Source organism: Manacus candei, unplaced genomic scaffold (assembly GCF_025592945.1).
Source record: "Manacus candei isolate 608988 ecotype Guabito, Panama unplaced genomic scaffold, ASM2559294v1 h1tg000041l, whole genome shotgun sequence".
Classification (NCBI taxonomy): domain Eukaryota; kingdom Metazoa; phylum Chordata; class Aves; order Passeriformes; family Pipridae; genus Manacus; species Manacus candei.
In genome coordinates, this window is record NW_026138089.1 from 716,047 (window position 1) to 733,770 (window position 17,724).

At 40.5% G+C, this 17,724-nt stretch overlaps 1 protein-coding gene across 5 annotated transcripts in view; it reads right to left on the reverse strand.

The window, feature by feature from the left end:
- GK (glycerol kinase) overlaps window positions 1-17,724 on the reverse strand; it is a 78,383-nt gene that overhangs the window by 30,781 nt on the left and 29,878 nt on the right. For 2 of the 5 annotated variants that reach the window (XM_051795074.1, XM_051795075.1), the window contains one exon: window positions 13,160-15,364. The exons of 1 other annotated variant lie outside the window; for it this stretch is intronic. In XM_051795074.1, the coding sequence (XP_051651034.1) occupies window positions 15,357-15,364 (8 nt within the window). In that variant the 3' untranslated portion in view covers window positions 13,160-15,356. Of the gene's footprint in view, window positions 1-13,159; window positions 15,365-16,919; window positions 17,063-17,724 lie in introns of those variants that run through there. 2 more of the 5 variants (XM_051795072.1, XM_051795073.1) reach the window with 1 other exon arrangement.

Below are 17,724 nucleotides of genomic sequence, written 5' to 3' on the forward strand. Positions count from 1 at the left end.
AAAAGTTCATGTCAAAGTTCTGTAGCAATTACAAATGAGAGGTACCACATTTGCTGATATCCCAGCACACTGACCTATGCTCTCCCTTCAATTTCAAATAGAGATTCAGTAGCAGGTACCAGCAAACTGATGCATTGGCTTTAAACTCCAGCTGCACTCCACAGCAAAACTCAACCATGTTTCAGTGCTGGGTGAAAGAAGCCTAAATATTGTCAGGAAAGTGTTGATGTATCTTGTAGAATTTAAAGTAATAGAACTGTAGAATGGCTTGGGTTAGAAGGGACCTTAAAGATCATCCTGTTCCAACTCCCCCTGCCATGGGCAGGGATGTCACTCACTAGGACCAGGTTGCTCAGGGCCCCATCCAACCCGGCCTTGAACACTTCCAGGGATGGGACATCCATAACTCCTCTTGGCAACCTGTTCCAGTGCCTCACCACCCTCTGAGTAAAGAGTTTATTCCTAATATCTACCCTAAACCTGCCCTCTTTCAGTTTAAAACCATTGCTCCTTGTCCTGTCACTACTGCCTGTATAAAAAAATCCCTCTCCCTCCATTTTCAAAGCCCACTGAACGTACTGGAAGGCCACACAGAGGTCTCCCTGATCCTTCTCCATGATGAAATGCCAGTACCTTTCCTTTTCTTAAAATCGAAGTACCAATCCTTCACATGGCATTTACTAAGAACACAGCAAGCAAACATTTTCCCTGTGCAAGTTAATACAAGAATAAAAGTATTGCCCAATATGTGCAGAATTTGTAGCAGTTTTGTGAGGTTTGTGCTCAGACAGGAGCAGGGTAAATCCTGTCTGCACTGCTGCTGGGAGAGGTCCATGTCAGGCAGAAAGGGTAACTGGAGAGAGGGACTGATGGCTTCTTCATTTCATAATCATCAAACCATTACCTTATTCTCCCCAGCAGCCCTCAACTCTGCTTTGCCAAGACTTCTAAAGCAAATGGTGAAACAGGGTGTGCACACACATCAGTGACACCCCCACAACCTGCTCTCCTCAGCCTGATGGAGCCTGTAGGATGCCAGGCAGTGGGAAGTGCCAAGGGAATCAGTCATTCCAGGTCCCAGCAGCCCAGGAGTGACTCGTGTGCTGGGCAAAAGCCACACAGCAGATCTTGTGCCTGTGGCCACTGGCAACAGCTTCCCTTGAGCTACTAAACCCCCAATGGATAACCTTGTCACTTCTATTTCCATTGTTTGCACTCGATTGTCTATTTTTTAGTTATGGGAAGGATAAAAAAGATGTCCTTGGGCACTGCTAAACTGGTCCTACTATTGATGAAAATAAGGAGAAAGCATCCTGTCCTCCCTCAATCCCAATTCATAGTCTTGGTAACTGCTGGAGTAAACATCTCATTAGATCTAGTCATGGTCCAGTCAACATCTAAGGATGTGCCCACAGCCCCGAAACTTCTTCACTTATTCCTGCTCTCTCCAATGAAATCTCAGTGTTTGAAAACATTATTAATGAGCAAAGAAGACCTGAGCAAACCCCAAAGACATTTAGAGACTCAATCAACAGCTCACTACAAAATATTTATCCTGAGGAGTTACATAAACATCAATTGGGCGATCTTCAATGACTAATCAGGGCTTGGAATAGAAATGTTTCCAGCAAAAGTAGTTTTTCACCAGCAATTAAATTCTGGGGTTTTAACTGCCTTTGGGGTATTTCATACAAGCTCTGCTCATTACCCCTATCAAGAGCAGCAGAAAGAGAATGAAGGTTATTTTGAAACTAAAATGATCACTCAAGGAAACAAACACACTGGCTCAAAACTTGATCTGGAGCTGATGGCTCATCACAGTAATAGATCTGTGACAGAATATAAATAATACAAGTTCCACCATCCAGTCTGGAAAGCACAATAATTACAAGGATTTTATATATTCATCCACCTACTCACATTTTGATTTTAGAATAGTTTGTGACCTTCTTGCATTCTAATAATGAAACTACCATATTCACTTTCCTCTGCCCCCATCAGAAAAAAATATCAAACTACAATTAAGACAATGATTCATCATGTTACAGATCAAATCCTAAAAAGCAGAAAATACCATTTCATTTAAAAAAAGGAGTAAAAAATAAAAATGAGCTATTTGACATATTATAAATGTATGAAGCCCTATAGTGTAAGTTTATCTTGTAACACTTCATGAAGGGAGGTAATGGAAAAATAATTAACTCCAAGTGGAATAATCCTGATGTACTCACACTACTCTACACCACAGAGAAAAAAAAAAAAGATGTATAATCTCTAGTAGACCCAACAGACCTATATGAGAGTTGTCTTCCAAACTCCAGTTAGAGGACATAAACATACTGCCAAGTCCAACGACTCAAACATTACATGATTTGAAAAAAATAATTATTTTTATCTTCTCCTTGAGCTTAAGAAGCGATTAAAACTAGAAGCTTTAAAATATGCATATATATATATATATATATACACACACAACCATACCTGCAATTAATGTTTTTAATCCAGGGCTCTACGCATAGAGAAACTTGTATTAAAATAATTAAAGTTAACAATGGCAATCCCATTAGGTGGAAAAGTGATCCCCAGGGAGGGAGAAAGTGGAAAAGCAAAAAACCAGTCACTGTGTAACCAGCTGTAGTCCCCTGCAGGAAGGGAATAAATCCTGATTATTGCCTGTGCTCCTTAGGATGTGCACCTTCCTCATTTGGTAAACACACCATCCCTGGGGCAGTGGTGAGATGTAATGGCTTTCCTTATGTGTTAAAATGCTGGGAGTAACAGGGGGGCTGGTGGCAGTGAAAAACATCCACCCCTGACCCGCTGGGAAGAGCAATTTACTAATGAAGAGCTTTACCTTCCACCACAGACCCACGGCTGAATCACTGAAACCTGTTTGGGTATAGATGTAAGTAATCAAATGCCGCTAGTTGTAACTCATTTACTGACCATCCAGAAGTGCCACTGTGCCACTGGGGCTTTTCCTAATGCATGAATAAAGAACAGGGTCTTGTATTGCCAAATAGATAAGCAGGAATCAGGAGAAAAATATGTGCATTGGGTCATGGAGTATGGGAGAACAGGTAACACTGGATCCTGACCATATGAGGGAAGAAATAGAAACAGGTTAACAATTCTGTTTAGTGACCTTTTCCAGACATATCCTTAATGATGGCACTTTGTCTCTGACTGGAGCTAATCCTGCAAAATCTGATCTTCAGCTACCGGACTGCCCCAATTAAATTCCTCTTGGCTTGCCAACATCTCTTTCCTGGGGAAAGCAACAGGCAGGAGCAGTTGCAAAAGGCAGAGCCTTTCTTATTTCTCAGAAACCACCAAAATTTCTTTGTCTGCAAAGACAACAACAGAAAAGCAGTAGGGAGAAAAGCTAGACCACATAAAAACCATTTCTATTTGTCCTTCCTCCTGCCGACAGAACACAGAGGGGAAGATTTGGGCTAAGAAGAGGAAAATGTCCCCTTGGATTTTTTGGGGTTTTTTTGACCATTCTTGAGACTGAGTGAAAAAGGAAAGAAGAAGGGTCTGGACTGGAGGGCAGCTGTCAGTGTGCCATGGTCCCTGCAGAAGCTGGATGTGAGTGGCCACCCACCTCGTCACACCTGCCCTCTCCACCCAAGACAGAGCTAATTGCATTAAATCAGGTTCTTTGCCTAGAAAGAAATGATGCCAGTCTTGTATGAAGTGTGCATTAAATAGGAAGCATTAGAGATGGATTGTTAAACCCAGCATGCTAAATGGGGAGCTGCTTCTTCCCTTTCCCTGCTATGTCTGTAAATAAACCCAGTGCAACACTTTATCTGCAACCTGGTGAGCCCGAGAGGGGCCGTCACTGTGGAGGGCATTATCCCCAAGGCACCATTATCCCCTGATCTCCAGTTTCTGCCTGCCCTATCAGTGACATATCACAGACCAGCAGGGGGTTAAGCCTAATAAATATGTACTCCTGGCCCTTAGTCAGGTGCAGCGTGTGTGCTTCCCGGAGCAGTGCCAGACAACTTCTGCCACGTTATGCCAAGGGATGAGACCAATGGTGACCAGTGAGTGACCAGTGGTATTTGGTCTGGGTGGAGGTCAGAGTGCACTTGCAGAAAAACAAGCCTTTTGTGAAATTTTAATGTGCTTGGCCACCACCACCTTCTCATAGGTACCCTAAAAATCAGATTATTTTTCAAATTATGCAGCTTTGACAGCTTGGATGTGGCAGAGCCAGGCCAGCACACAGCCTACCTTCTGCTCCAGAAGGTCAAGGGGAGAACAGGGGCTCTCCAGAGCAGAATGCACAGCGTGCAGCAGCCACAGTTGTGGAGACAAGAGCTGTGTATGGAAAAAGGAGGGAACATAATAAAAGTTGTATGTCCTTTTGATATCAAAATTGCATCTCCACTTGTGGAGAAGCCAGGAGAAAGGGGGCTCAGGCACACACGGTGTAGGTGGCTTCTCTCACTGTGTTGTTTTTTGCACAGGTGGTTCAGACAAAGGAAAGGAACATAATTCAAAGGAAAAGAAAACTTGTTGAACATTGTACACCAGTGCCTTGCTTGTCAAAATACGGAAGGAAATCTCAGAAAATCCAGGTACATTTTCCCAGAAAGCTATAACTGGGAGTCAGTTAAGTGGGAACAGGGAAAAGAAAGCTATGGCTCTGAAAAGGGGGCAGAAGGGAGGAGGGAGGGAAGCGAAATGGAATTGATGAAAGCACCACCTCCCCTTTGAAGCTGTTAATGATACCCAGCTGTTTTTCACCACTGAGAATATTACTTTCCTCCCTCTGAAAGTTAAGCTAATGCATTCTATTAAACAGGAAAGAATTTGAAGTGACTAATATCCACTCTTGTGCAGAGAGGTTTTGGCACGGTTTTTTAATTCTCCTTCCTACTCCATCAGAACAGCAGCAGAGAAAGACGTATTGAGTAGCTTTACAGAATTACTGCAATTTGCACACTGGCATTTTCCATTAAAACCCTTTTGCCAAGATTTAATTATAAAAGTTCGTGGGTTCCTTCTACATATTGAAATAAATTTTAATTAAAACTTTTGTAGTGTTTTAAGTCCACTTCCTCTACACAATTTAATTGAGAAAGTTGATAAACACGTGCAATTGCAATATTCTGGATTTTTAAATTGGTTTTATTTTTTTCAAGATTCCTGGCAGGTTTCTAAATGTCCCCTGGGCACATCTGACATGAAGTGAATGGCTGAGTGGGAGCCGACCACAATTGCCATCCTGGTTAAGGAGTTGGAATTTGATCAAACTGCATGTGTCTGTCTAGGTCCTGCGATGACAGCCCTGAGCAAAAGCATCCCAGACTCCTTGTGTGACCCCAGGTGAATTGTGAGCATGGTGCAAAATTATTCCTCAAACGCTCTGAAGTCCCCACCAAAGTACCTCTTGTGCTGCACATTGGGCGTGAGTTTAGGGCCAGCTGCTGGTCCCACTGCTGAGATCCCAAAAACCAGGGGCAGGAAGGGGTTCCCCTGCGGGCGAGGAGGTGCTGGGGAGCAGCTCATGCCTCCCTTCTCGCTGCTTCCCAGGGCATCTGATTCCTCCTGCTGTACTCTGGAAGGTCAGATTTCAGACAATGGAAAGAGAGAGGGGCATTCATAGCCTGTCATCTCTGCTGGGGCATTGGAACCACATGGCTTCAGCTTGTGTGCTCAGTTTTTAGGGGAAGCAAAGAGAACACCAAACTGTTGAATGCAATGAGCAATGGAGGCAAGAATATTTTTGTTTCCTTGTGTCTGGAGGGAGTCACTGGAGCTGGTGTGTGTGGCTTCTCGTGCTGCCACATAGAGGGAAGTATGATTTTGCTTCCCAGAGCTGGCTCTGTGCTCCTAAGGGACTTCCAGACACACTCATAGGGATGATGGGATGAAGCCCAGGAGGCTTACTAGTCTCGATGGGTACAAAGTTAGGCTTAAATTTCCATGCAACTGTAAGCACAGCAAACAGGATGATTACACTCACAGCTGACCAGGGTTAAGGGATTCTGCCCTTTTCATCTTTGCTAGGATAAACAACGAGGTACTTTTAAAAAAAGGAAATACAGCAGAATAATTAATAAACGAGTGACATTTCCCACACAGCAATGGTCGAGCAAGAAATGGTTAGTCTTATTTTGAGCCATTTAAATACATAGCGTGTGCCCATATCAAAACAGAGAGTGAATAAAGGGAAGAAAAATGAAGCAAAGAAGGCAACTGAATGGGATCCAGAACAATGCCAGGTTGTTACCTGACTGATCCAGCCACAGGTTCCTGACAGAAGGCCAGTATTGTTTGATCACCCATTGACCATGGTGTTAAACACTCCTTTGGTACATATCCGACAAGGAGATATACAAGGACAAAGTGTAATCTCAGCAGACATCTTAATGTCCAAAAAGGTGGCCCAGTTTTAATTGGAAGCAAGAATCTGCTTGTAATGGGATGCATGAAGGGAAGAGAGCAAGACTCAGCGTGCTGCCTGTGCATGACTTGTTTCCTGAATAAAGAAAGGGTTTCTGTTTGTCAAACTGCCAAGTGAGTGCCTTTAATTATAAATGAATTGAGATTCCTTAAGAAATTAACACAGTCAACAAGTGTCTTTTTTTAAATTATAAACAGATGGTACTTTTCAACAAAGGGAAAATGTGATTAAGCAAGCTCCTCTGTTCAGAAAATGCAATTTATACTTTAAACTTTTAATCAATCAAAAGCTTCAGATTTAAAGCAGAACTTACCATAATCATATGTTTTGGTTTGTTTATACTGCAGTTGTTTAAAAATTGCACCATCATTTACTATTTTCTCTCAAGTGACTTGTGGCATTTACTTAATGTTAACCTAGGTGGCACTAGCAAATGATAAAATGTCAAAGAAGGAAAACAAATGTATGTTTGTTGAAAATGAACATAATAACATAATAAATATATATGCAAATGACTGTTGTATATGAAATATGCCTTGCTAAATGATGAGACATAGGGCCAGGAATGTCTCGTTATTCGACTGATTAAACAGGAGCTTCATTTTGACAGTCAGGACCACATTTCCTTAACATCTGCTCTGGTAAGAAAATGGCAGCAGCGACAGATTTATTTTTTGTTCTTAGGAAAATTTCCACCATATGGGATGCTACTAAAGCTCAATCCAAGGACAAAGGAATCTGTAGGAATCAATTGATCTTACTTGTGCACAGATCCAAATGAAATGATACTGTCACTGGGGGCTTTTTTTTGTAAACTCTTAATTCCTTTCTCGTATGATTGGAAAGTTTGTCTTCACTGTAGAAAGATTACTTTGGAATAGACTGTATTTGTTCTAATTTGTTAGAAGCATTATGTGACTTGCCCTGAAAAACGAGCTGTTGAAATTGCTCTGATAACAGCCTGGTTTAGTTCAAGCCCAAAATGCCAAGCTGAGCTCTGCAAAAGCCTTTCTTAATGCAGAGAAACAAGAAAGCAGCAAAGCAATTTTGCTGTGCTAATACAGAGATTTTAGATCAGTCCCCACCTAAATGCCCATGAAGGCAGTGAAAGCGCAGCACTGCCACTACATCTGGTGTGTGCAAATCATCAACCCAGCAAAGTGCCCTTATGGCCACAGGCAGCACAGCTCTGCTGGCAAAGGCATTCAGTGTGGGCCTGGCTTCAGCATGAAGCTGGGACGGAGAGGGGGTATTTGAATTTATACAAATGCAAGTATCCAGTGCATCAGACACATGTTTTCCTCTCCTGAACGCTGTTTTCCAGTAGCAGTACTCTCTTCTTAACATGATGTAAGCCAGACCCATCAGAACTCCTATAAGATACTACACTATACCCCAACAAACACCCAATGTGTGGACTTCAGAAGAACTCTTATTTAGCTCATCTCTCTGTATTAGTGTTTCATTTGGGCTGCAACTACATGGCTGTCTGTCAAGAGGCAGGATTTAGTACTATAAAAGTGGATAAGGAGTATATGGTTTGAAAAACGTATCTTTGAAGTATGACACTGCCTGTCATCCAGATGCATGATTATGTGTGCCCTAAGACTGTCAGACTTGCTCCAGGGTGAGGGGACAGATGGGGAAACCCCAGCAACTTGTTCCCATTCTGAGACAGGAATACTTTAACTGACACCAAGTCCAGACTCAGAGTGAGGGAGTAGATAAGCAAACCCCCCAAAATAAACAAGAGTTAGCAGCCTTCTGAGGATATAAATATTGATATGAAGTGTTTGTGTTGTTTACAGGGCCAGAGAAGAGAATGAGAGGTACCTCGGAGGTGTCTGTGCAACGGTTGTAGCTTAGTGTAATTTCAAGCGCCACAATAATGAGATCTCATGTCTTATGCCCTACAAAACCTTTAGCTTCAAAATAAAAGAGAAACAAAAAATGCACAGATCTTACTTACATCCGTTTTCCCCACTATGGAACATCAGTTCATTTCAAAGTATAGGCAGTGTCCAAGATGATCCACTGAGAGAAAAAAATTACCTAATTATACTTTAATGGATATGGACTACTAGGTCCGTGTGTAACCTTAGTACTGGAACTTCCTGACTTTTATGTGAAAATTTGTAACATTAACAATCTTAGGGGAATATCTGTAAACAAGAATTATCACACCACTTTTTTTTTATTATTATTTTGAAAGAGCTTGCTCTCTTTCCTCATGTGTTTAGTACCACATTAACTGCAAACTAGTTTGGCAGTACTGATCTACTGTGTAGTGAGCTGCTTGCATGCTGATGTTATCTTTGTTTCTATTGTAAGGTATAGAGCTGTGACTCATGTTTTGCATAAATATTTAAATTATGATTTCAACATTTTCATTTTGACAATACTGTGCCAAATACTTCTGTGATAGTTTCATCAGATTTTGAAAAGCAAGTCAGAATAGCTGATTTACCTCTTTTTAAAGAAGCTATAATGAAATCTTTCAGCAATTTCAGATGTTTAAAGATATTCTGTAAACCAGTGTTATCCTACTTTATGACTTTAACTATCCTGTTGCTTGTTATATTGATCTACCGTTGCATTACACTGTGTTCTGAACTGCAAAAATTTGAGTATGTTTTTTTTCTACCTTTCCTCAGGGCTTACCTCACACATTGAAAAATAAAACCATACCTGCATATTCCAATATACAACATAGCTCATTTGCACATCAAGACCCAGTATTTCACACCCTCATGAATAAGCAAATAACCTATTTCAAGATTAGCAAATAAAATCTGTCAACATGATTATGTTTCATTTAATTTAATTATTAATTATACTAATATGAACTGTGCTTAGCATTACTTAACATTACTTAACATTCTGAAGTTTGGCAAACCTTGCATTGTATGCACTCATTTGTTGGTGTGAAATGAGCAGTCAAACAAAAAGACTGGTAACAGTCAAAGAAATGGTCTGAAATGCATCACTGAGTATGACAGCCCCTGATGAACTCAGGTCAGAAGTTTGTCAATGAGCTGAAATCCAAAGCAAGGCAAGGTGCAGTTTGTTTTCTTTAAGATTTATGTATTATAGAGTCAGAGAACAGAGGCATCATGTTGCACATGAAGTGGTTTGCACCTTGTTGAAGACTAAGGTCCAAATAAGATTAGTTTGTGTTGATGATTCAAACCTATTTCCTGAGAGAGTTTTAAAGAGACTTAATAATACATGTCTTGAAGTTTACCTGAGAACAATATTAAAGTTATTAACTTGTATTTTGCTCACAATGAAGACATGGCTCTTGCTCATTCCAGATTCCCCTTCTTTCCTCCTTTTCCTTAAAACAAAACCATGAAAACTTGGGAAATACCTGATGCCTCCAGTACTTGTACTGTGAGATCTCTAAAAGCATTTTACCTTGTTAAAGCAGTTTCTTCTGCTGAAGAGTCAGTTCTTCAAAATGAAAATACAGTTAGAAAACTTAGCAAAAAAATAAGTAGCTGAAATTATATACTCAAAACTCCTGAAGCTGTTTATGAAGTAGCAGGGGAAATACAGGTGCTGTTGAGCACACTGACTAACCCCTCCTGTTACCAAAACAAACAGAATACAACTGCAATGGCTTTAGTGGTGGGAGGGAAAATGCTTGTTCTAGACAGTGACAACTGATGGCCAGTGCCATCCTGTCTGCAAGAGCTTTGCTGATTGCACAAGACCCAAGAAGTGTGTCAGGTGATCAGGACATGAGAGCTGCTGGATCTTTGCTTCTCGGAGTGCTTCATCCCTGCAGAGCTGAAAATCCAGGAGATCCTTCCAACTGAAGTGGATGTACTTTGAACAACAGTCAGAGAAGGAACCCCCAGACCGGTAGCCCATAGGTTTAAGGAATAAACACTACAGACAGAAAAAAATTACTCCTAAACTGATGTCTTTCTATTACAAAAATTTAAGGAACCCATATTTTTAGGTTTTGCTAATGGCAATTTAACTGTGTTATCTTTGGAAACATGTTATCCCATGCTTGCCTTTTGGGCTACTTTGAACCACCTGGTGGTATAATTCCCTATGAAAAATAAGGTACTGGATCAAAGCAATCATTCCACTTCAACTCACACTGCAGCTGCTTGAAAGAATGTCTCTCAGGACTAAACCAAGCCGGATAATCAACCCACACAATAGGCCTGACTCTTCCAAAGCAAATACGTACACAGGGTAACAGAATAATAACGCCAGCTGAATAATGTTGAAATACAACAGTGGGTGACAACTGATTCATACAAAGTGAACTGGTTTTGTCCAAGTAAACTGGGATGGACTTTTCCCCGGCATTTATTCCGAGCCAGCTCAAGTCTTGAGCCTTTGCTGGAGATGAGCTGTGGCTGGCCTAACCAGGCCTAATGGGCTAAGGCAGGAGGGCATCTCTGATTGTCTGGGACAACACCCTGCTCAGAGCAGGGTCAGTGAGACCAGGGCCATGTCCCATTGGCTTTGGAGTATCTTGGAGGATGGAGACTCCACAACCCTTCAAAGCAACCTCCTCCCTTGTGTGATCACCATCAGAATAAAACATTGTTTTCTTTTGTTTGAATGAGGTTTCCTGTGTTTCCTTGTGCCCTTTGCCTCTTGTCCTGTCACTGGGCACCACTGAGAAGGGTCTGGCTCTGTGGCCTTTAGTATGTGGCAGGAATTTATATCTGAGCTCTCTCCAAGCTGAGTGGTCCCAGGTGTCTCAGCTTCTCCCAGATGACACATGCTCCAACACTTTATCCATCTTTGTGGCCTGCCACAGGTATCCCTCAGGTATGCCTGTGTCTGTATCACACTGGCAATCCCAGAGCTGGTTCCAGCACTCCAGGTATCACAGAATCATAAAATGGTTTCGGCTGGAAGGGACCTTAAGGATGATCCAGTGCCAACCCTTCTGCCATGGGCAGGGATACCTTCCACTAGACCAGGTTGCTCACAGCCCCATCCAATATGGCACTGAACACTTCCAGGGATGAGGCATCAACAACTTCTCTGTGCAACAGGTATGTCTGACCAGGGCTGAGTAGAGAGGAAGGATCACCTCCCTTGACCTGCTAGTGACAATCCAGCCCAAGGTGCTGTTTGCCTTATTCGTCGCGATTGCTGCAAACAATGGTTCCACATAGCATCCACCAGGATTCCCAGGACTTTTTCTGCAAAGCTGGTTCCCAGCATGTCCCAGGGCCTGGGTTTGTTCCTCCCAGGAGTGGGACTTCGCACTTCCCTTGCTGAGCTCTGTCAGGTTCCCGCCAGCCCTTTTCTCCAGCCCGGCGAGATCCCTCAGGACAGCATAGGTCCATCTGGACAAATCATTCCAGCAGTGTTCCGGTGCCACTTCCCAGCTTTAAAGGACTGCTACTCATTTGCCTGTCTGTATCTCCAGGACTGATGAGTACTACTTCTATAAAGTCCAGTCAATAATAATTAAGAAAAAAAAATCATACTGGGTCCAGGCTGCAACTTGTAATAGGACAGCATTCCAACACTTGATACAGATCTAGGGTTCTTTAGAGGGAAAGATTATATCTTGGATGCTGACATGGATATTAAGAAGCTTGTTTATACTGCATAGAGTTCAAGTAATAGACTAAACATTGTATTAGCCTTTGTTGAACAAAACTTATTTATAAACTTCTGATACTAATTAAATTAATAAAGTTCTAATCTCATAATAATCCAGCTTGATGAGTCACAGAATTTGAGTACACTCTGGTGCAGGGCAGTTAAGGGCAAGGCTGTACCTTTGCCGTGTGAAAGGAAAACACTGGAGTCTCATGAGCCAAGGGAGAAGCCTGATATTGAGCAAGAGTAATAACATGTTACTTAAAGTTGGGGTGCTGATGCAAAATTTAAGTGCCTTTTTGTTTCCAGGGTGCGTGTGTGTGTGTGTTGTTTCTGACTCACACAACTGATTTCGATATAGGGGACTAAAAATTTGTGCAGATTACAAATGAAGGCTATATCCTTGTATAATCATGGAGTACTACATATGTAGAAAACAGTTGGAAGCCACTAACAGACAGAACAAATAAGAATCTGGCAGGTACACTCCTTCAATGAACCCACCACCTACACCCCCATGCCTCTTTCTTAAAATAACAGAAACACCTTATGTACCTTATGGCTGGTGCCCCATTTCATGGACATTTCTCCCTCCAGCTCATAACAGCTTTGAATCTGTAGCAATCACCAGACTACGATAAGACCAAAAAGCGTTTGGTGTATTGGCCCCACCATCCCTTTGGATCAAACCTGTACTATGTTCCTACCTTCTGTTTTACTTGTATTTTCCTGCTTTTTGCTGAACATGGAGGGACTTGAGGAAATGTGATTCCTGATCCAGTCCTTGAGACTAAATGTATCTCTGAAACAGAAGGCAGTACTGCATATATTTGACCTGTACATCTAAGCAAGTTAAAGCACGTCTGTGAGAGAGATAATGGCAATATTTCTGAAAGATAATGTACAAGAGTGAACCAACATCTTATATCAATTAATTTATGGTACTTTAATACCAAGTTAATGCATTTCTCAATTAAGAATTTATAAACTCGTAATTTATAGAAAAAAATAAATCACAGCTTCACAAAAAGCTAACTCAAACAGTTTGTCCCCTCCCCGCCAACAGGCAGTTTACAATATATTTCAACTATGTTGGTAGAAAGTTAACAGTGGTGTGAAACTCTTAAAAAACATTTGCGACAGCAATTGAAAATAAAATAATGATTTTTACTCAGTGAAAAATTAATAGGAATTGTGTTTCCCAGTAAAAGATGTCAGAAAAGCAGCAAAAAATCCTTCTCCTAATTGTAATGTACGAGCTTCTCCCCTGCCTCATGTGTCACGGGCAAAGGCAGCATGTCAGCGTTAATCGTTCCCAGGTTCAGCACTTCAGTGATTTTGGCAAGATGTCATACTCAGGAGTCCAGTGTTTGAGGTGTGTGCTGCCCCTGCCCCCTGTGCTCCACAAGCTGCTGTTCCTCCTCTTCCTTGGGGTATGGTGGGGTCAGCAACAGCTCAGAGTAAAGGTAAGAAGTATGAAGATTTTTCTATGGGATCATGTTCTTTTTCCACTCCTCACCTCTCCAATAAAAACTGGAAACATCAGAAATTTTAGCTGTCACACCTCACATACGAGTATTTACAGAAGAGACAGGATTTGAATGATGTATTTTCACCTGTGCACAAAAATCCTCCCTCTCTGCTGAAGTTATACATGCAACCACAGGACGAAAATATTCCTTCTCTAACTTCTAAATTAAAAGTCACATTTTCAAAGGTCATTGCACTTGACAATAAAAAGGCAATTAATATGCACTTGATATTAAATATATTGTACAGACCCGAACTTCTGTGCAATCCATTGCTTCAGACACATATATTTAACATCTTTTTAAAAACTAAGCCTCTAATCATAGTTTAACAAAGAAAAACAAACTTTGTTAAAAACAAAAATCTTTAAGAACAAATGTACACAAAAATGCTCCCTTTAACTCCTAGTGCATTTAAACACACCTTTGAAATTCTCCATGTTGTTCCCACATTTAGCCTCACTACCATTCCATACCCATCTAAGGGCACTATACAAGAACACCTTTTCTCTGACCTAACCAAAAGAGCTGGCATTTGGGATGCTGTTGGTACAAACAGGAAAGTTGAAGGTAAGATTATTGTCTCACTCCTTTACACGTGGAAAATGAAACGTTTCAAAGTGGATGTGACTCAGTCGACAAGCACATCGTGAATTCCAGTCCCATTTCAGGTGCCAAGTACTTACTCCTCTGAGCCAGGGGTTTGGATTGTCCCAGCATATTTTGCGACAACTTGCTGTTAAAACTATGAAGGTGGAAACTGAAAGGGAGATTGTGGTCCCTGAGATATACTAAGTGAAATCAAGAACTAAAGCGCTAATATTTAGTTTGGAGTGGACCCTCTTTAAGGAAAACTAAGTTAGTTTCAACTTTCAAAAATATAATGATTTATAACTAAAATATCCTTAAGCAGGACAACAGAATATGTGCAGTATTGGTCAAGAAAAGTGCATTGTACAGAGTAGCTTTAAGAGTTCCCAGTTGGTGAGGACCAAGCAGCTGTCCTGTCATGTATCACGCTGAGTCAAACTTGTCTTTCTAAACTAGATGAAGACGAAACATGGCCTTAAACAAAACACCTCTTTACTCCCATCTCTTTAAAGGTACAACTACAAGACTTTGTGTCTTAAATACTTATCATGGGTAAATGTGGCAGAGGCTAAACTGAACTTTTAAACTTTGTGGTTGAACACTTCAACAGTACTCTGTGGGTCATATCAGCAACCTATTCATTGCCAAACCAGTGGCACCGTGTGCTCCTGGTTAGCCATTCTGGGCTAGTGTTTCAAAGGTTTGTACCACTGAAGGTGTTTCAGACCAGTGGCCACTACAATAAAACATCTCTGGCAACCACAGACCTATGAAAATTCAGAGCAGCAGGAAGAATTGTAAGACGTTTACAAAGTTCTATAGTGCATCATTAACTTTCTGCAGTGTGTTGCATTAAGTACCAAACCCCTGAAAGGGGCAGCTAAACATCTGCCATCACTACCTTAGAGACAGTAGGTTTTTGTTATACCACTTTCTCAAACAAACCTTGGGTTTGTGAAATTTTAGAGGATGACGTGTGATACTCCACGCAAAGGCCTCCAGTGCAGTTGGAGTTGATGGGGAAGGGAACAGAGTAATGAAGGGCTGAAGACTGAATTTTCAGTGCACCACTGGAAGGTTACTCAGAGACTGGTGACAGGTGGATTCATGAATATATTGAACCACACAAGTAGCATAATCACGTTGATGGTAGAATCTCTTCCGACAACAAAACAAACCGCGACAAAAAAATCAGCTGCATCCGTCATGTCCACTAAGTAGTCTCATTTATCTTAAAAAAGAAAAAGCATGCATTAGGAACATAGAATTTACTCTAAAACATTAACAATACTTTATAACACAGCTGAGCTGTAAGAGGAATTCAGTAAAACCAACTTTTGTTTTCAATTACTGCAATTATAAATTAGATGTGTCTTGTGACACCAAATAAGCCAGCGCTTGAGTGTGTGGGATGTGAACACAGCAGGAGAGCAGAGACCACACGATTAGGATGGGTAAATTTTTAACAAGTAGAAGAATCGAAGAAAGGCAATCCAAGCATATTTTCTTCTGAATAAGAGCTCAGCTTCCAGAAATTTGGGAAATATTATTGCAACTCTCTTATAGAACTGCATAGTTATCCCTATATGTAAATCAGTATGCAATTTGGCAGTAACTATCACAACATAAGAAATTAAAAAGGACAAACAAAATATTAAAAATACCCCCACAGGGTATTTAAGCAGGAAGAATACAGTATTACTATCAGCACTGACATTTCATTCTGTGAAAATAAAGTCAAAGGACTTTATACCCCAGATGTCACATAAGATCCCATATATAGCCAATCCCTGCTATATCTCACTTGAGAGATGCCAATTGAAGTACGAAAAGGCATTTATTTAAACTTGAGTCTAATAAAATATAGGATCCTTATAGTTAACTGTACCCTCATCCCACCAAAAAAAATGTACAGCTATAAAATATATTGAAATCTCTCAGGTGTCCACTTCCAAAAGTAGCCCGAAAAACTTAACAAAATCTTAGCATAAGTATTCCAGTTGCTACACACAGTTTGCTTCAATAGTGAAATAAAACAAACTAATGACCCTTTCTCCCCTGGGAGAGAAGAATGAAGATCATAAAATAAGGTACAAGTAATTGACTGGATTTTGATGGAATTATGACATGATATAATGGAATACAGTATTGTTCTTCAAATTCAGTCATCGGATGCCACATGAAAAGGCAGCTTAGCAGTTCTGTAAATGGAGTTTTGCCACGTTAGTGTTCTCTATTCTGGCGCAGCAGATTTTTCCTTCGTGTTTCAGCAGCTGTAAAATCATGGCCCTGCCGTAGAGAGACACATTCAGCAACAGGACTGTTGCCATGCAAGACTTACTGCTGTTTCAGCACATGAAGGATGAATTCAGTCCTCACTAAATTCAATCCTCAAACCTACTACACTGATGACTGTGTTGGAGTTCCAGTGTTTCAGTAAAAGATAGAATGTAACAAATTAATTAAATGGAGTTTCTGTACTGAATTAGGAGGAAAGTCTGCTCAGCAAGTTCTGGCTTTTAAAAGCAGAACTATATTTACCAAATTGTCTAAGAGGGAAGCAGCCCTGCTCCAATCAGCAACAGAAATTCTATATATCATATTCTACCCTAGAACACAGCTGGGCAAAACTACAACCTGCACATATCATTGCTGTTGCTATTTCTTTTGAGACATCATAATTTTTAGAACAAATATGAGCAGGAAATTTTTCACAACTTCTCCTATCCCAAAGCTTACCATGTAAATAGTAAACCAATATGTTATTATATAAAGTAATTATGTTGGTGTATACATAGCAACTATACATACATAGTAAGAGTAACCATATTGATAGTCACCGTTATCTGAAAACAAGGACAAAATGGTTTCTTAAGGCCACAGTGAGCTGGGATGTTTCCCACTTGTGGGTCAGAAGGGCATTGACAAGCTTAAGGAAGGGAGAAAAAGAAACCTTTTCTTATGAGCTCCAGCAGTGCAAGTTTAGATATTTATATGCAGGTTAGTGATTAGTTGTTGTTCAAAAGCAGTAAATCCAAAATTTAAGTTGCTTATCTCCTCGCTTATCATTGATTTTCATATTATTTTAGGTATCCTCCATGTGGTGAAGAACTTGACCTGGAATTTATATTCAAGTTGCTTTGTTGTGCTTGTTAAAAATTTACCCACTTATTCACAGCTGTTTTTGTTTTATTCTTCACAATCAAGATTTTTAGATTTTTCTCATTCACAGATACATTCCAGAGTTAGTAAATTAATGTGAATCCATTTATTCAGTTTGATTTTTGCCTAGCATTTGTTTAGTTTGATTTTAGTTCTTCTACAAGCTCTGACAGTCCATTTCATGCAAGGAAAATAACAATTGAATAGTTAATTCAGGCTGAATGAGTAGAAACAGAACAGAAACACATCATCATAGGAGCATGCTAGAGTCCTCAATTGTCTGTTTAATTAACACCCCCTGCCTATCCCACCAAAACCAAAACAAAGAAAGAAAACCAAACAACCACCCCCAAACAGCTTACTAAGCAGCAACAATGCCTATACTGTAAAATACTTTCTTTGGAATGAAATTCTGAAACAACAAAGAAG